The 18,511-nt window shown below is 53.1% G+C and overlaps 2 protein-coding genes across 6 annotated transcripts in view; one reads left to right on the top strand and one right to left on the bottom strand.

The window, feature by feature from the left end:
- Window positions 1–3,282: 3,282 nt before the first annotated feature.
- On the top strand, window positions 3,283–8,118 carry FUZ (fuzzy planar cell polarity protein). 3 transcript variants are annotated; one of them, XM_007536236.3, is made up of 11 exons: window positions 3,283–3,542; window positions 3,762–3,883; window positions 4,297–4,381; window positions 4,480–4,548; window positions 4,756–4,860; window positions 5,678–5,875; window positions 5,984–6,079; window positions 6,318–6,424; window positions 6,508–6,572; window positions 6,652–6,726; window positions 7,845–8,118. In XM_007536236.3, the coding sequence occupies exons 1-11, from the start codon at window positions 3,432–3,434 to the stop codon at window positions 8,069–8,071; spliced, it is 1,260 nt and encodes a 419-aa protein (XP_007536298.1). In that variant the 5' UTR covers window positions 3,283–3,431; the 3' UTR covers window positions 8,072–8,118. The 3 variants fall into 3 exon arrangements, with proteins under 3 accessions (XP_007536298.1, XP_060029551.1, XP_060029546.1); XM_060173568.1 differs by lacking the exon at window positions 3,283–3,542 and having other exon boundaries at window positions 3,762–3,860; XM_060173563.1 differs by lacking the exon at window positions 3,283–3,542 and having other exon boundaries at window positions 3,780–3,922.
- A 3-nt stretch (window positions 8,119–8,121) lies between these two features.
- The window catches only part of AP2A1 (adaptor related protein complex 2 subunit alpha 1), a 44,771-nt gene continuing 34,381 nt past the window's right edge, over window positions 8,122–18,511 (bottom strand). For 2 of the 3 annotated variants that reach the window (XM_060173551.1, XM_060173534.1), the window contains 16 exons: window positions 15,199–15,367; window positions 14,959–15,096; window positions 14,291–14,473; window positions 13,838–13,935; window positions 13,024–13,255; window positions 12,740–12,907; window positions 12,482–12,645; window positions 12,168–12,230; window positions 11,801–11,857; window positions 11,625–11,707; window positions 11,431–11,521; window positions 9,683–9,805; window positions 9,376–9,492; window positions 9,117–9,186; window positions 8,823–8,957; window positions 8,122–8,559 (listed from right to left, as the gene is read on the bottom strand). In XM_060173551.1, coding sequence (XP_060029534.1) covers window positions 8,482–8,559; window positions 8,823–8,957; window positions 9,117–9,186; window positions 9,376–9,492; window positions 9,683–9,805; window positions 11,431–11,521; window positions 11,625–11,707; window positions 11,801–11,857; window positions 12,168–12,230; window positions 12,482–12,645; window positions 12,740–12,907; window positions 13,024–13,255; window positions 13,838–13,935; window positions 14,291–14,473; window positions 14,959–15,096; window positions 15,199–15,367 — 1,969 coding nt within the window. In that variant the 3' untranslated portion in view covers window positions 8,122–8,481. The remainder of the gene's footprint in view (window positions 8,560–8,822; window positions 8,958–9,116; window positions 9,187–9,375; window positions 9,493–9,682; window positions 9,806–11,430; window positions 11,522–11,624; window positions 11,708–11,800; window positions 11,858–12,167; window positions 12,231–12,481; window positions 12,646–12,739; window positions 12,908–13,023; window positions 13,256–13,837; window positions 13,936–14,290; window positions 14,474–14,958; window positions 15,097–15,198; window positions 15,368–18,511) is intronic. The other variant, XM_060173542.1, reaches the window with a different exon arrangement.

Genomic DNA, 18,511 nt, shown 5'->3' on the forward strand with positions numbered 1-18,511 from the left:
TGCTTCCCCAGAGACCCACCCTACTAGGGAAAGAGAGAGGCAGACTGGGAGTATGGACCGACCAGTCAACGCCCATGTTCAGCGGGGAAGCAATTACAGAAGCCAGACCTTCTACCTTCTGCAACCCACAATAACCCTGGGTCCATGCTCCCAGAGGGATAGAGAATGGGAAAGCTATCAGGGGAGGGGGTGGGATATGGAGATTAGGTGGTGGGAATTGTGTGGAGTTGTACCCCTCCTACCCTATGGTTTTGTTAATTAGTCCTTTCTTAAATAAAAAAATTTAAAAAATATATGAATTAAAAAAAAAAAAAGAAAAAAAAAAAGAATCAGACATCACTCTGGCACATGTGCTGCTGGGGATTGAACTCGGAAAAAAAAAAAAAGAGAAAAAAAAAAAAACAGAAGTAGAACCTGAAATGGAATTGGCATATCTCACCAAAGTAAAAGACACTGGGGTGGGTGTGGGTGGGTGGGGAGAATATAGGTCCAAGAAGAATTCAGAAGCCTAGTGGGGGTTGTATTGTTATATGGGAATCTGGGGAATGTTAAAAAAAAAAAAAAAAGATAAAATTATGGGAGTCGGACGGTAGCTCAGTGGGTTAAGCGCACATGGCACAAAGCGCAAGGACCAGTGTAAGGGTCCCTGTTCGAGCCCCCGGCTCCCTACCTGCAGAGGAGACTCGCATCACAAGCGGTGAAGCAGGTCATCAGGTGTCTATTTTTCTCTTCCTCCTCGCTGTCTTCTCCTCTTTCCATTTCTCTTTGTCCTATCCGACAGCAACAACAACAACAATAATAATAACCACAACAATGATAAAACAAGGGCAACAAATGGGGAAAAATGGTCTCCAGGAGCAGTGGATTCATGGTGCAGGCACTGAGCCCCAGCAATAACCCTGGAGGCAAAAATAAATAAATAAATAAAATAAATCTCAGAAGGAAGAGGATTGGCACATTCAGTCAAGTGCACATACTACCATGAACAAAAACATTGGTTCAAGCCCCTGGTCCCACTTCCAGGAAGCCTCATTAGTGGTGAAACAGTGCTGCAGGTCTCTCTCTTTCTCGCTCCCTCCCTTTTTCTCCCTCAGTCCCTCCCTCCCTCTCCCCATCTCCCTTTCCCCTCTGAATTTTTCTTTCTTTTTTAAAATTTTCTTTTCTTTTTTTCTTTTTTGCCTCCAGGGTTATCACTGGGGCTCAGTGTCTACACTACAAATCCACTGCTCCTGGAGGCCATTTTTCCCATTTTTGTTGCCCTTGTTCTTGTTATTGCTGATGTTGGTGGATACGACAGAGAGACATGGAGAGAGGAGGGGAAGACAGAGAGGGGGAGAGAAAGATAAGACACCTGCAGCCCTGCTTCACCACTTGTGAAGAGACCCTTCTGCAGGTAGGAAGCTGGGGGCTCTAACAGGGAATCTAACACTGTTCCTTATGCTTCATGCTGTGTGAGCTTAACCCTCTGCTATCCCGACTGGCTCCCAAATTTTCCATTATTTAATGTTTGTTTATTACTTATTATTGGATAGAGACAGAGAGAAATGGAGAGAGAAGGGGAAGATAGAGAAGGAAAGAGAGAGTCACCTGTAGCCCTGCTTCACCACTTATGAAGCTTTCCCCCTGAAGGAACTTGAATCTGGGTCCTTGCACATTGTAATGTGTGTTCTTTTTTAAAAAAAAATAAATATTTTAATCTTTTATTTATTTATCTATTATTGGATAGAGACAGAAATTGAGAAGGGAAAGGGAGATAGAGAGGAAGAGAGACAGAGAGATACCTGCAGCCCTGCTTCACCACTTGTGAAGCTTTCCCTCTGCAGGTGGGGACCAAGGGCTTCAACTCGCCTCCTTGTGCACTGTAGTGTGAGCACTTAACCAGGTGCACCACCGCCTGGCCCCTTTCTCAATTTCTTACTGTCTTATCTAAATAAACACTTCAACCAGGTAAATAAGCAAAAACAAATGGCTTACACAATAAATTAAGAAAATCGAAATAGATTCATATCATATGGTGGGAAAAGACTCATAACCTTTGGGTAACAAATTCCTGAAAACACGTAAGAATATTGTGTAAGGGAGTCGGGAGGTAGCGCAGAGGGTTAAGTGCAGGTGGCGCAAAGCACAAGGACCGGTGTAAGGATCTGGGTTCGTGCCCTCGGCTCCTCACCTGCAGTAGAGTCGCTTCGCAAGCGGTGAAGAAGGTCTGCAGGTGTCTGTCTTTGTCTCCCCAACTCTGTCTCCCCCCTCTCCATGTCTCTCTGTCCTATCCAACGACGACGACAATAATAATAACTACAACAATAAAACAACAAGGGCAACAAAAGGGAATCAATAAATATTTTTAAAAATTAAAAAAAAGAATATTGTGTAAAACAGCCATCTCGTTTTAGGGTTTTAGGGGAAGCTTATTTTTATTTTTCCCAGAGCACTGCTCAATTCTTGCTTGTTATGGTGGTGCTGGGGCTTGAAACTGGGATCTCAGAGCCTCAGGTATAAGAGCCTTTTTGCATCATCATGATGCTATCTTCCCCGCTTGGAGAGGAGCATTTTCACATTTGGAATATAAATTCATCACAAAACCCTCTTCATGATTTTCTAAAATAAATCCCTAGTCTTTATAACACAAAAACAACTATCTCCTTAGGTGGTTACTAGGCAATGCTGGCTGGATCAAACCATCCTGGAGAGGCAGAGGGGGAGAAGGGATAGATGTTCCCCCCCCCCCCAATTTTCCATTAACGACCTCCCGGAGTGCACAGCTGTTTACAGCCTCGGGCTGGAAAGGAGACACACCTGGTTGCTAGGCAACGCCACCCCACTGCCATCTTGGAGCCGGTCGTGGTGTTTATAAGTCAGAAATGGAACGCGAGACGGAATGTGGTTGCTTGGCAACGCCTGGGCACTGTCGCCAACTCTGAAAGGGGCACGATGTTTACCATTTTCCGATGGAAGTCGCGCCCAAAGTGGTTGCTACGCAACGCCTGCCCACCACCGTCGTGGAGGGGGGAGGCGGCTGTTTATTTACAATGTAAAACATGCTACCATCAAGCAACGACTTGTCACGCTCACCGCTTGCAAGTCGAGTTGTTCTTTCAATAAATGGAAGCCAGCCCTCCCCACCCCCCTTTCAGGGAGAGTCCGCGAAGCTTAGCAGGACTCCCTGGCCTCCATCTTTGTTAGGGGCACCTTGACTTCCGGTTAGGGCGGAAGTGGCTCTAACTTGGGGAGGAGCAGGAGCCAGACTAGGGAATGAAAAACGCTTTGAGTCGGAAAGAAGAAGGCGGGAACAGAATCCTCTTCCAATCAATTTCCTGTCTCGCCCTCTGGCTCCTTGGGAAGGCAGGCGGCCCGCTTTAGAGTTATCACTGCCATTCTCCGAAGCGGGCGCTGACCGTCCCCATGTGGGGACTGCAGCGGGGGCGATCCAGATGGCGGAGGAGGGGACCGAGGGCACCGTGCATCTGCTGTGCCTCGCCGCCTCCAGTGGGGTGCCCCTGTTCTGCAGGAGCAGCCGCAACGGCGCCCCAGCTCGCCAGCAGGTGGGGCCCTGGACGCCTGGCTCTGAAACATTAATAGATGGGGGTTTAGGCGTGTAGTGTAGAGGGGCTCAATGGATCCATAATCTTGGTTCCCTGAAGTGGACGGGCGGGTGGTGGTGCCGAGAAAGGAGTGATGGTCAAGGGGCCTGGACATTTGAGTCCCAAGGAGGAGGGTACTAGGCAACTTCTATATATAATGTCCCCCAACCTTTTCCCCAGCTCCCTTTCTCTGTCATCGGGTCCCTCAATGGAGTCCACATGTTTGGGCAGAATCTCGAGGTGCAGCTGAACTCTGCGAGGACCGAGAACACGACCGTGGTGTGGAAAAGTTTCCATGACAGGTCTCCAAAGCAGTAGCTTATGGCAGGGGCAGGGCCTGGGTGAGAGAAGCCCCTGTTCAAGATGACTCGAGACCTCCTAGATCTCCAAGGACAGCTTTTTTTTTTTTTTTTTTTAAAGAAAAGTTTTTATTTACAAAATGGAAACACTGACAAGACCAAAGGATAAAAGGGGTACAATTCCACTCAATTCCCGCCACCAGAACTCCATATCCCATTACCTCCCCTGATAGCTTTCCTATTTTTTAACCCTCTGGGAGCATGGACCCAGGTTCATAATGAGGTGCATTTTTTTTTTTTTCAAATGACGGATCTTTTTGACAAGCTAGTCATTCTCTTGGAAGTGTATAGCTGATCCGCTACCCTCACTGCCCCGTCTCCCTGCTTTACATCCATTTTTCCTTCCCTTCCCACAGCATCACCCTCATTGTTCTGTCTTCTGAGGAGGACACCTCGGAGCTAAGGTTGGAAAGACTACTCCAGATGGTGTTTGGGGCTATGGTGAGACTCCCAAGTCCTCCTTCCAAGACCCAAGAACCAGCCCCTTTTCTCCTGAAACCAGTTTTGCAGACCCTTACTCTCCTATTTGCTTGTTCTAGGTTCTTCTTGTGGGACTGGAAGAACTGACCAATATTCACAACGTAGAGAGACTGAAGAAGGAGTTGAGGGTGAGACTTGAGGCTGTAGGGATGGGAACTTAAGGTACCTAGGGTCAGGCGATTGGAACTACAGTTCCCAGCATGCCTTGGGTCTACCTGACACTGCGGCTTCCTGGGCAGATGGGTTGTCTGACCTGTTAGTTCCACATTCGAGCCAGTTTCCTGCTGGGGGGGCTGCAGATCTCGGACCAGCCTGTATTCTTCTCTTTTTGCTAGGCTAGTTACAGCCTCATTGACAGCTTCCTGGGGCACTCGGAGCTCATTGGGGACTTGACCCAGTGCGTGGACTGTGTGATTCCTCCAGAGGGGTCCCTCCTACAGGTATGAGATATCTTGCAAAAGCTTAAACCTGTCCTTGTGACCCTGGCTCAAGTCTCCTCATTCTGTCACTCCTGGGCTAGTGTTCCCTAGCATCATCCCATCTTACCAGCTTTTAGTAGGATCCCCATCTGCCCCTAGGAGTTGAGCCCACCTGTTGTTTACTCATCTGGACTCCAATAGGACTAAATCCCTGCCCTTCAGCCTGGTGTTTGAGGACGAGAGGAATCTGACGCTCACTGACCTGCCCACCCTGACATACTGTGCTGTCTGAACCCAGCTATCTCCTGGGTCCCCCAATCCCAACTGCTTCCCACTTTTTCGGCATTACCTGCTGCCTGGGAGTCACAACCTAGCCTTCCTCTTTATTTTAATGAAAGACACACCAGAGCACTGCTCAACTCTGGCTATGGTGGTGCTGGGGATCGAACCTAGGACCTGGAAGTCTCGGGATGAAGTCTTTTGGATAACCACTGTGCTATTTCCCTTCCTTAAACACTATACTTGTTGATTCTTCTAATCTGGCTGTGTCTCGCCAGTGACTCCTGGCAGGTGACTTAACCTCTCTGAGCTTCAGCAGGCCTTTGACCACCTAACTGGGCACATAGCAGGATTCGATAGGCTACACCAGCTGTCTTTATCATTAGCATTATTTTCCGTGGTGTGTTAGCAGCAGGCACTCTGCCTGTTTCACGTCAGCCTGTGGATTTTATCTGCATGTGAAGGTGAAAGAAGTTGGGTTCAGGAGAGTGAGCCATTGAAGCATGGCTCCTAGCCTCTCTTCCCACCTGGGATGTTACTGCTCCTGCCTGTCTTACAGGAAACCCTCTCTGGGTTTGCCGAGACCTCTGGCACAGCCTTTGTCAGCTTGATGGTGTCAGGCCGGGTGGTGGCAGCCACAGAGAGCTGGTGGCGGCTGGGGACACCGGAGGCCGTGCTGCTGCCCTGGCTGGTGGGGTCCCTGCCGCCACAGGCTGCTCGTGACTACCCGGTGTACCTGCCACACGGGAGTCCCACGGTGAGTGGGCGGGGCCGTAGCTGGCGGTGGCCTGGGACGGGATCGGATCCAGGAGACCTGGAGGGAGGGAGGGGAGGGGTACAGCCAGCTGTGCGGTCTGGGCCACAGGTCCCGCACCGGCTGCTGACCCTGACACTACTGCCGGGTTTGGAGCTTTGTCTGCTGTGTGGACCGCGGCCTCCCCTCAGCCAGCTGGATCCTCAGGTGAATCCGGGCCATCATTCCTTTTGCCCTGTTGCACCCTCCACCAGAAGTCAGGACCCAACTTTCAGAGCTAGTGCTCTGCCCACTGGCCCCGCCCCGCCCCTCCCAACATTCCAGACCCCGCCCCTCCCGCGCAGCCACACCCACCACCGTGGCCCCGCCCCACATTCCAGACCCCGCCCCTCCCGCATAGCCACACCCACCACCGTGGGCCGGGCCCTGACCACGCCCCCCGCAGCTCCTGGAGCGCTGGTGGCAACCCTTGCTGGACCCGCTGCGGGCCTGCCTGCCGCTGGGACCCCGCGCGCTGCCCGCCGGCTTCCCCTTGCACGCGGACATCCTCGGGTAGGGCTCAGATGGGGAGTGGTGGTGGCTTGTGGGGTCCTCATCTCCTCTTTCCGTGGCCATGACCCCACTTTTCCCAACAGGCTGCTGCTCCTCCATCTGGAACTGAAACGTTGCCTTTTCACAGTGGAGCCCTTGGGGGATAAAGGTGACAGGTGGACTGAGTGGGTCAGGAGGGTCGTAGGCCAGGAGGGCCTCTGTCACCCAGTCTACTCTCTCTTTTCCAGAGCCTTCCCCTGAGCAGCGCCGGTGCCTCCTCCGTTCCTTCTACACCCTGGTCACTTCCACGCACTTCCCCCCAGGTGAGCAGTGGGCACAGTGCCCCCTTGGCGCAGAGGTCACTGAGGCCTTGGCCACCCAGGGTGGGGATAGAAGGCAGAGAAACTGCCAGGACCCAAGGTGCCTCGGGCATGTCTCTTGAGTACAGAGCGTGGATTCAGAGGGGAAGGGAGGGCTGGGGAGGGACTTCCTTGCAGGTTCTAGGATCTTCCTGGGGTCATCCTGAGCATTGACACTGACGCCTCATTTCTTGGCAAGTTTCGTTGGTAGAGTTTCGTTGTTAGAGGTGTGTTATGTCTTCATTCTCATTTTGCAGATGAGGAAACTGAACCTGACCTCAGCATCCATCCCTCTACCACACCACTGAGAGTCCATGCTTTGTCCATATTCAGAGGCTGGGGGGGGGAAGGGTTAGGGAATGGGGTTCCACAGAGCTCAGGTAGAAAGGGAAGGTAGTCATGAAGCTCCAAAGAGAAGGGGGCCAGCTGGCGGGGCACCCAGTTAAGCACATACAGTACTAAGTGAAGGAACTTGCACAAGGACCCAGGTTCGAGCCCCCAGCTCCCCCATCTGCAGGGGAGATGCTTCACAAGCAGCAAAGCAGGTTTGCATGTGTCTAATCTTTCTTTTTCTTTCTCTATCTCCCTTCCCCTCTCAATTGCTCTCTGACCTGTGGAATAAAGTGGAAAGAATGCTGCCAGGAGCAGTGGATTTGTAATGCTAGCACTGAGCCCCGTTGGTAACCCTGGAGGCAATAAAAAACAAAACAAAAACCCTCCAGATAGACAAGGGTCCTAGGGTGATGCTATGAGCCTAAGGCAGACTCTGATGATGGGACAACAGTTCCACCTGGGAGAGGCAGGTGACGTTCCCTTCCTGGTAGCAGGACACCACCTCTCCCCTAGTTGCCCACATTACACACACCGATGGGATAGACACAGGAGCTGTTCCTGTCTCCAAGTGGCTGTCATCCTTGTGCTTGCAATTTGCAGTACAAGAGCCTCAGGCATTTTTCTTACCTCCCCCTTTCCTGGATTGATTTTTTTTCTTTCCATCCTTATGCCACAAGAGTCTCAAGGCTATACCCTCAAAGTGGTCTGGGCCACACTGCTCTTATCAGGCTTTCCTGTCTTTCTTCCAGAGCCAGGATCACCAGAGGAGAAAACAGAAGACTCAGCCCACCAGCCCCAAGTGCCTCGAGCCTGCTACTTGGTGTCAGGAACTGAGGAGCCTGGCACAGGATCTCGGCTGATGGCCCTCCAGATGGGGCCCCGGCGGCTGTTCCTGCTGCTGTCCGCACAGAGTCCCATCCATGGGCTTCGGGGCCTGGCCACCCACACGCTTCACGCCCTCACCCCACTTCTCTAACCCGGGGGGCTGGAGCTCCAATTACAGATAAAGAGCCGGGGACCCAGGGCTGTTAGCGTCTCTGTTTATTCGTTCACAATAATACACGACCCCTGGATGGGGAGGAGGCAGGAAGGGACAGACGGGTGGGGTGGGAGGGGAGGAGGCACCCACTTCCCTGGCCCCTCTCCCCTCTGTGCTTGGTGGGGAAAGGGAGGGAGGGGGCTCCCCCTGACCCCCCAGAATGTAAACAGCAGCAGATGAACAAAAATAAAAATACAAAAGGCCGGAGGAAGGTCCCAGGCATCCCCCCACCCCTGGGGTCTTCCCTGTCACCAGTGGAGGTCCCCTCACCACCCCATCCACCACAGCTGCCTCGGTCTTAGGGGCTGCCCGGTGCCGGCCACATCCCCAGGGGCAGAGTCCAGGGCTCAGAACTGCTGGGCCAGCAGCTCACACAAGTGACGGGAGACAGGCTCCTTGCTGGTGCGCAGGGTCAGCCGGTACATCTGGGGAGACATTGGGGGTGAGTGGACCCAGGAAGGGAATGGGCACAGATGAGAGAGGAGGAAAAGAAGCAGGGGTGTGTGTGTGTGTGGGGGAAGCAACAGAGGTGATGGGAGGTAAAGGAGAAAGATAAGGTGAATAAGAGAGGATAAGAGACAAACCTGGAAGGGGAGAGATAAGAGGCTGGAAACACAGAACCCATCAGGAGGGGGTGATGACAGGAATGCAGTGAGCTGGAGGGCGGGACACCTGTGCCGTCACTCACCTGAGCCTGGGCATTGGGCTCCAACCGGAGCAGACAGCCCACCTGCAGGGCCTTAGTCTGGATGATTCCGGCCCCCACGAAGTTCTCTGGGTTGGGGTCCACGTTGTCCAAGAGAGCAGAGCCAAATCCCAGGAGCTGGGGGGGTGGGGGTGAGAAATGGATTAGCTGGCAGATGGCAGCAAGCCAGTCTCCCCCTTCCCCTTGGTCCCACTTTGGATGGAGAAACGGGTTCAGAGCAGCCCAGAGGCAGTGCTGAGGTGCCAGCTCTGCCAGCGACACCTCTGAGTCTCTCACTTTGGCCTTAGTAACTTCTGCGTCCATGGGGTGGTTGGCTTTGAAGATTTTCTGTGCCTCCTGTTGGGGTCTGTGGGCAGGGGAAGGTAGACTCAGAGGCCTGGACTCCCAGCAGTGCCCGCCCGCCCCGAGGGATCCTTAGCTCCACCCCGGCACCTCCCACTGGCCAATGACCCGACTCTGGCCCCACCCACCCCGCCCCACGGTTGGTCCAGCCCTGGCTCCACCCACCAGCCCCGCCCCCGCCCCCGCCGCTCACAAGCTTAGCTGCTTCCATCGCTGGAAGAAGTCCTGCGCCGCCATCTCCGTGGGCTGGAAGAACTTGTTGATGGTCACGGGGAGCTTCAGGGTGAGGGACTGGGGGGCGCCCCCGTACCTGGTGGTGGGGGTGGGGGAAGCAGGAGGACGGGATCTGTCAGGACCCTCACCTCACCTGCAGCCTTCCGACCCTCACCTGCAGCACCCCCGACCCCCACCTGCAGCCTTCCGACCCTCACCTGCAGTACCCCCGACCCTCACCTGCAGCACCCCCCACCTGCAGCCTTCCGTCCGGTCCGCACACTCACCGGAAGCGCACCGACAGGAGCGGGGGCATCAGGAAGTCCCGCAGACACTCGATGTTGAGCACCTGCTGCACCTGCGCTCCACCGTCCACCTGTGCCGCCACGCGCTTGGTCTGCACGGCCAGCTGTGCCCGCCCGCGGTCAAGGAAGCCAGACACGGGCACCAGCCCCGCCTGCAGTCCACCGAAGGACCTGGCCTCGCCATCCGGGCCTCATCTCACCAGGCCCAGTTCCTGGGCAAAACCTGACTCCTTTAGTCGGCCATCCCTGCCCTCCTAGTGGCCCCAGACTTCCATCATAGGACAATCACAATGAACCGAATAAACAGCTGTTTTGGTGCTCTGAAGCCTTTTCCACCCAAGGATGGTGGATAATTCAACCTCTCTCAGCCTCCTGTGTAAAATGGATAGTGCCACCAGTATTTAACAAACAAGCTCTCTTGCAATGTCTTGTTACTGCTTAGCACACTGGGTGATCGGATCTGGCCTGGTGACAGTGAGCGCTGTCACCACCCCTCCATATCTATAACCTACAGCCAAGAACGCATTTCTGGCCTCTCATCCATGCCCTGCCCAACACAGAAAGCTTTTGGAATTGCTGAGGAATGAACTTAGAAAGGTTCTTCAAGTTTTGGCGTCTTAACTCGTGTAATTCCACAGATGTGGAAACCGAGGGATGGAGAAGGGTTAGGGGACTAAACGGACTGAGCACTTTCCTTATGCCTGGACATCCTTTCCAGGGTTCCTAATCAAGCTGACTTTCAAAACAGCTTTGTGAGAAGGAAAAGGAAGCTCTACACCAGACAGAAGGGGAAAGGAGGACTCAGAGGCAAAGTGACTGGCCCACATCACCCAGGAGCAGGCTTATTTGAAAGACACGCCCTCAACCTCCAGTCTTGGCACAAGTAGTGCTGGAATCAACAGTCAAAGACAGGACCTGGTGGTGGCATTCCTGGGTGAGCGCACGTTACAATGTGCAAGGACACTAGTTTAAGCCCTCAGTCCCTATCTGCAGGGTGGAAGCCTCATGAGTGGTGAAGCAGGGCTGCAGGTGTCTCTTTCTCCCTTTCTATCTCCTCTTTCCACTTGATTTCTGTCTCCAATAATAAAAAAAAAAAGTCGGGAGTTGGGCGGTAGCACAGTAGGTTAAGCGCACATGGTGCAAAGCGTATGGACCAGAGTAATGATCCTGGTTCGAGCCCCCGGCTCCCCACCTGCAGGGGAGTCACTTCACAAGCAGTGAAGCAGGTCTGCAGGTGTCTTTCTCTCCCCCTCTGTCTTCCCCATGTCTCTCCATTTCTCTCTGTCCTATCCAACGACAACAACTAACAACAATGATAATAACTACAACAATAAAACAACAAAGGCAACAAAAGGGAATAAATAAATATTAAAGAAAAAATGTCAGAGAGCCTGATGAAGGAACACTTCAAGATGCCAAATGGGGCCCAACTGAGGCCCAGGGTTCCAGAAGAAGGCCTCCTGTACACCTGGGCCATCATGGCACTGTCACTTCCTACTCTGCATAAGTACCGCGCGTTAACCAATTGTGGCACCTAACCAATTGTGGCACCGCAGCTCCCATTTCCTGCTCTGGAGGCAAGACCTGCCATCTTGCAGGTGACACACGCTGTAGGGAAGTAACCATGAGTCAGACTCCCAAGTCAGATGGAGCCTGAACCCAGGGCCACCCTCCTCCCCAGGGCCAGGACCTTTGACCCTGAGGGGTGAGGCCGGATCTCCAAGAGGATATGAGTCTGGAGGTCTCCAGGGTGGACGACAGAGGGTGAGAAGCTCTGGAACTGCACCGAAGTCTTGTTGCCATAGAAGAGATACATGCGGCCTATGATGGGTGGGAGAGGCATGGCTCCATTCCAGTTCCTTCGACCCCCTCCCCACCCCACCCCAACCAAGGTCTCCCTCGGGCCTCCCCGTCCCCCATGTACCCAGGTTCTGCCGGAACTCTGACTTGACTCCAATCTGCAGTAGCTGGTTCTCAAACAGGACCCCGTTGTTCTTGCACACGAACCTGGGTGGGAACGGCGGGAAGCTCAGGGTGTGTGTGTTTCTGTCTGGGGTTGTCCTCTCCCTGAATTCCCTCTCTAGTCTCTCCCATACTCACTTATTCAGCAGTTCATCAGCTTCAGGGATGGGAGGACCAATGTCCTCTGGACCTGGGCTGAAGGTGGGAACGCAGTCAGATTAGAGGGGAGCTGGGGGGGGGGGAGGGTTTGCAGGGTTTGAAGTAAAACCCAGAGCTGAGCAGGACAGGGCCCCAGAGGCTACACACCCACACTCCTCCAAGGACTTCCAAGAATCCCAGAAGCAAATGGGCCATCAGCTCTAATGGAACAGGACCATGGTGTGCCACCACCTTCCCTCGCCCCCAAATCGGAGGGTTCTCTTATTTTCAACCCTGACTAGAGTTCCCAGACCACCCCCACCCCAGGATTCGAGATGGCCCCCAGCCCCCAAGACCACCCCCTTACTCAGCAGCTGGAGCTGGGTCAGCCAGCAAAGCCATGGGGCTCTCAGGGGTCGGCTCCAGCTCGCTGGGCCGTCCAATCCCAGATCAGACAAGAGAAGACAGGCGTGGCAGGCAGCCAATCCCAGAGAGGCAGCGAGAGGGCAGGCAGAGAGAGAAAGCGGAGAGGGCAGGAACAAGGAAGAGCAGGCTGAGACCAGTGACGGGGGCAGGGTGGGGGCTTCAGAGGCCAGGAGTCCTGGCCGGGTGAGGCAGCAGCTGGGGGACAGAGGCACAGGGAGAGGACGGAGGGGCAGCACAGGGGAGGCAGGCAGGTACCTGAGGAAGGCTTCCTCGGGTGTGGGCCCCAGGCTGGGCTGGGCAGCTGGGCCATCTGAGAAGACATCCACCAGGAGGTTCCCTGCCCCCGAGGGGGCCTGGGGTGCAACTGGGGGAGGGGCTGCCCGCAGCCCCAGGAGGTCGGCAGAGGGCGAGGGTGTTGACTGTGGGGAGCACAGGTGAAGGTGAGAGAGAGTGATATGTTCTGTATGCCCTGCCTGAGGACCTCACCATGGAAGACCTGGGCCAGGGACTCACCACGGTGCTGGGGGTGGGCTCCACTCCCCCGTTGATGTCATTGCTGCTGGGGTCCCTCCGGCCATCATCCAGGGCGCTGCCGGCCCCAGGCCCCTTCTTGCGCTTCAGTTTGGCCAGGATAGATGACTCCCGCTCTGGGAAGGGTGGCATCTCCTCCAGCACCGTGGCCTGCGGTCACCAGAGTAGGACAGATGTGTCAGGGAGAGGTGTCCCAGGAAAATCAGGAGGGAGAAAGGGCTGGGGTGGAGTAGGGAGAGGGTGGTGGTGGTGGGGGGGGGGCTGACCAGGACGTCTGTGCTGGCCACGGAGCTGAGGGTGAGGTACTCTACGGCCCGCTGCTGTAGTTCCACGTCGGCATTGCGCAGCTGGGAGCCAGCCCGCAGCACGCCCTGGATGGTGGCCTTGGTCTCCGGGAAGAGGTTGATGAACTTGATGTAGGTGGACAGCAGCAGGGCCCTCGTGGCCACACTGCACAGGTGGAACTTGGAGTGCAGCAGAGAGAACTGCACCGGGGGGCTGTGCGGAGAGCAGGGTGTCAGCCTGGGGACACCCTGAGAGGGGAGCCGTCTCCCTCCTGTACCTCCTGGGTGTCCCTGCAACCCAGCTCTCCCATCACCAGCCCTGAGTCTCCCTCTGGGGCTTCTCCCCTGAGGCAAGCAAAAGTTAACTTTTAAAGAAAAAAGAAGGGTTAATTTCTTAGTTAAAGAAAAATGCTGTTGGTGGCCATCTTCCCCTCCTCCCAGCAGAAACAGGGCTTTCTGCTGTTGTCACCCAAGGGGCCTTGGTCTGTGGCCTTAGAATTTGCTCGTCCTGCTCAAGAGTCTGCTGAAAACCCAGACAAGGTGTACTCTCTGTATACACTAAAGAAAAAGTCACCTGTGAAGCTTGTTGCTATGAGTGATTATGGGAAGGCTGACCTATAAAATGGCAGTGCCAGGGTGCTCGGGGCCCAGTCTTTTGTGGACTTGAGTCCAGTTGGGTCTGCAGCATAACATGGCTCCCTGTCTTCAAGCTTTGAGGTGCCCCATCTCTCTGCCTGAGAATCTAGTAACACCCCCAAGCCCCAAAGCCCTTGGAGGGGCTCTTTTATACCCTCACCTAGAACGAGGGTCCCCAGCAATCAGGTTCCCAAACTCGCCGAGGATGTAGCCGCCGACCTTCACCATGTTCTCGTGGCAGGCAGGGGCCTGGAGTGCCTGAGAATGGGGGTGGGTGGGGGGCATCCAGGGCAGTGAGCTCCCAGGGTGCCAAGGGCACCAAACCTTTGACTCCCAGTGAGGGCTGTGGAACCCTCCCACACCTTTGGAATGTGGGTGGGGAAACAGAGGCCTGAAGTGATGGCCTGCACTTACAAAGGGAGTAAAATGGGGTGGAAGGGGGTCCAGCTTCTGGGATACAGAAAACCACCAGGCCCAGGAATGGGTGACGACACACTGGATGTCCCATGTCCTGCTCAGCCCCTTGGTGGCCAGGGGGGAACAGTCCCACAGTAGCCCCAGCCACCCCCGGTCTGTCTCAGCCCGGTGATGGGGTGCCTCCGTGTGTGCTGACCTCAAAGACGGTCTTGGCTGCGTAGCCCTGGACATCATCGCGGTTGGTGACGATCTGCAGCACTCGGTACCACACCTCCTCGCTCACATAGTCGCCTGCGATGCGGATGAGGTTGAGGATGGTGTCCACGTACCAGCTGTAGTCCACAGCATACTTCTCAGCCAGGATGGCCACCTTCAGGACCTGCCCGTGGGGTGGGTGCCCATGGGCATATGGGGTGAGCTCACAGGAACCTGAGATCCTCTCTCAGACCCAGGGGGGCCCCTTAGCCTCACCTCCCTCAGAACCAGAGATCCAGACACCCAGTCCCTCCTCCTGCAGACTCAGGGGTCCCCCATTCCTTCCTCCCTCAGACCCAGGGCTGAGGCTCCAGGTGAGGGGGTGTGGCCAACAGCTCCCACAGTCCAAACCTCACTCCAGCTCTTCCTCCTTCAGACCTAGAGGTCCCCCAGTCTTTCCTCCCCCAGACCCAGTGTGCCCAGCCTCTCCTCCCTCAGACCCAGGCCTCAGGCACCAGGAGAGGGAGTGAGGGCAGAAGTCCTGTTGCCAATGGCCTCAAACTCTAAATCTCACCAAGCCCCCCCTCCCCACCCAAAGGCGACCTACCCCTCCTCCTCCATATCCAGGGGTCACCCAGCCTTTCCTCCTCCAGGCTCCCCCAGACTCACAATCTCCTCCCGGATGGCATAGTCTGCCGTCTCCAGGTAGCGCAGCATCTCAGACACGATCTGCTTGGCATTGCTGCGGTCGCACATGGCGTACAGGAGGTCAGCTGCCCGTTGGCGCACGCTCACATCCCGCTCCGTCTGGGGAGGACAGCAGGAGGGGTGTGCTCAGGGTGCTGTTCTCATGCAGGGAGGGGGGTTCCCCTACACTCCCTGGGCCTGGGCCGGACCCAGGGCGAGCACCTTGAGAGCGTTGATGACTGTGTCAATGTGGGTCTTGACGGCCTCGTGGGAGAACTCGGAGCTGGCCAGCGTGCACATGCTCTCCAGAGCCAGGTAGCGCAGGTTGGTCTCACGGTGCTGCAGGAACTGGCCCAGCTGGTTGCAGGCCCGCACCAGGAGGTTGGGCTCACTGCCCGCCAGAAAACAGACAAGGGTGAGGAACCATGGAGGAGGGAGGTTCTGTGGCCTCCTGACTCATCCACAACCACTCAGGACCCTGATTTATTTATTTATTAAAGATTTTAAAAAATATTTATTTATTCCCTTTTGTTGTTCTTATTGTTTTATTGTTATAGTTATTATTAATGTCGTTGTTGTTGGATAGGACAGAGAGAAATGGAGAGAGGAGGGGAAGACAGAGAGGGGGAGAGAAAGATAAGACACCTGCAGACTTGCTTCACTGCCTGTGAAGTGACTCCCTTGCAGGTGGGGAGCCAGGGGCTTGAACCAGGATACTTATGCTGGTCCTTGGGCTTTGTGCCACCTGTGCTTAACCTGCTGCACTACTGCCGACTCCCTAAAGATTTTATTTATTTATGAGAAAGATAGGGGGAGAGAGAAAGAACCAGATATCACTCTGGCACATGTGCTGCTGGGGATCGAACTTGGGACCTCATGCTTGAGAGTCCAAAGCTATATCATTGCGCCACCTCCCGGACCACTATTTATTTGTCTGGGTTTTTTTTGTTGTTGTTGTTTGTTTTTTTAAATATTTTATTTATTTATGAGAAAGATAGGAGGAGACAGAGAAAGAAAAAAAAACTAGACATCACTCTGGTACATGTGCTGCCGAGGTTCAAACTTATGACCTCATGCTTGAGAGTCTAATGCTTTATCCACTGCGCCACCTACCGGGCCACTTATTTATTTAAAGTACTGTTTATTGGGTAGAGACAGAATTAGAGTGGGATGGGGTAAACAGAGGGGGAGAGACAGAGACACCTGCATCACTGAATTATCACTCATGAAGTCCTCCCTGCAAGTGGGGAGAGAGCTTTACTTTTACTTTTTTTTTTTTTTTTGATAGGACAGAGAAAAATTGAGAGAGGATGGGGAGACAGGCATGGAGAGAGAAGTGAGACACCTGCAGACATGCTTCACTGCTTGTGAAGTATCCCCCCCTGCAGATCAGGAAAGGGGGCTTGAAACCAGGTCTTTGTGCTTGGTAGTATGTGCACTCAACCAGGTGTGATACCACTCATTCATTCATTCATTCATTCATTCATTCATTCCCTTTTGTTGCCCCCCCTTTTTTTTTTTTAAAGATTTTTTAATATTTGTTATTTATTTCCTTTTTGTTGCCCTTGTTGTTTTTTATTGTTGTAGTTATTATTGTTGTTGCTATTGCTGTCGTTGTTAGGACAGAGAGAAATGGAGAGAGGAGGGGAAGGCAGAGAGGGGGAGAGAAAAAGAGACACCTGCAGACCTGCTTCACCACCTGTGAAATGACTCCCCTGCAGGTGGGGAGCCGGGGGCTCGAACCGGGATCCTTATGCTGGTCCTTGCACTTCACATGTGTGCTGAATTCGCTGTGCTACCGCCCGACTCTGTTATTTATTTATTTATTTCAACAGAGGACAGGGAGGGACAAAGAGAACCAGGGTTTCATTCAGGCATATGGGATGCTGGGGATCGAACTCTAGACCACATGCTTCCAAATTCAGCATCCTACTTACTGTGCCACATCCTGAGTCCACCTGATTGTTTTCCCCCTCCCCCATTATTATTATTTTATCATCACCATGGCTTCACTGCTCCTGGATGGCTTTTTAAAATAGAGACAAAGGGGCAGATGTATATGGAGAGAGAGAGAGAGAGAGAGAGAGAGAAAGAAACAGGGACCAGGCAGTGGCGCACCCAGTTAAGAGTATATAGTGCTAGGAGTCAGGTGGTAGCGCAGCGGGTTAAGCGCATGTTGCGCAAAGTGCAAGGGCTGGCGTAAGGATCCCGTTTCTAGCCCCCAGCTCCCCACTTGCAAGGGGTTTGTTTGCTTCCCAGGTGGTGAAGCAGGTCTGCAGGTGTCTATCTTTCTCTCCTCCTCTCCCCTCCCCATCTCTCTTTGTCCTAACGACATCAATAACAACAACGGCAACAAAAGGGAATAAATAAATATTTTTTAAAAAGTATATAGAACTGGGGCAGCGGTAGCTAGCATAATGGTTATGCAAACAGACTGTCATGCCTGAGGCTCTGAAGTCCTGGTTCAATTCTCTACACTACCATAAGCCAAAGCTGATCAGTGCTCGGGTTAAAAAAAAAAAAAAAAAGTTTAAGAAAAAAAAAAAAAGATGTGGCCCAGGAGATGGCACAGTGGATAAAGCATTGGACTCTCAAGCATGAGGTCCTGAGTTCAATTCCTGGCAGCACATGTACCAGAGTGATGTCTGGTTCTTTCTCTCTCTCTTCCTATCTTTCTCATTAATAAACAAATAAAATATAAAAAAACATTAATTTCTGGAAAGAATTTTGAAAAAAAGAAAAAAAAAAGAGTATGTAGCACTAACTACAAGAACCTGCACAGAGACCCTGATCTGAGCCCTGCTTCCTAAGTGTCCCTCTCTGTCATCGCCCCTCGACTTCTCTTTGCCCTATTGAATAAAATAAAAAGAATTAAATAAGAAGAAAAAAATGATCTCGACCAGCGGATTCATAGTACAGGCACTGAGGCCCAGCGAACTCTGAAGGCAAAAAAGCAAAGAGAGAGAGAGACTGGCCATCTCAAGAAAGCTTCCTTCAAGGAAGTGGGGGCCAGGCTGGAACCTGGGTGGTATATGTAGCAACACAGTGGACTATCCAAATGAGCTATTTTGAAGTCTATCACCATCATCATCATCATCATCATCATCATCATCATTTTTTCCTTCCCAAAGCACTGCTCAGCTCTGGCTTATGATGGTGCGAAGGATTGAACCTGGGACTTTGGAGCCTTAGGCATGAGAGTCTCATTGCATAACCACCTCTTTGCATATCTACCTCCTCCCCAGATCACTTATTATTTTATTTGAATAAGAGAGAGACACCAGAGTTCGTAAGGGATTGAACCTGGGATCTCTGGGGCCAGTATGGAAGTCTGGTGCACAAACCACAGTGCTTTCTCCCTAGTCCCAATCCTGTCTATTGCTCACTCGGGTCTTATAAAAAAAAAAAAAATTTTTTTTAAGTTTATTTTCAGTGCCGTGGTTTTGTGCAAGCACATTCCACAGCTCCCAGGACAAGTTTTTCATTCTTTTCTTTTTTTAAGTTTCAGAAAGAGAGGGCAAGGAGCCACAGTATT

This window comes from Erinaceus europaeus, chromosome 2 (genome assembly GCF_950295315.1).
Source record: "Erinaceus europaeus chromosome 2, mEriEur2.1, whole genome shotgun sequence".
NCBI classification, from domain to species: domain Eukaryota; kingdom Metazoa; phylum Chordata; class Mammalia; order Eulipotyphla; family Erinaceidae; genus Erinaceus; species Erinaceus europaeus.

Excerpts from the sequence above, each read along its gene's own strand:
- FUZ (XM_007536236.3), top strand. The coding sequence starts at position 3,432 with ATGGCGGAGGAGGGGACCGAGGGCACCGTGCATCTGCTGTGCCTCGCC. Across the intron at positions 4,861-5,677 it reads CAGAGGGGTCCCTCCTACAG|GAAACCCTCTCTGGGTTTGC; the intron begins GTATGAGATATC and ends CCTGTCTTACAG. Across the intron at positions 6,080-6,317 it reads TCAGCCAGCTGGATCCTCAG|CTCCTGGAGCGCTGGTGGCA; the intron begins GTGAATCCGGGC and ends CGCCCCCCGCAG.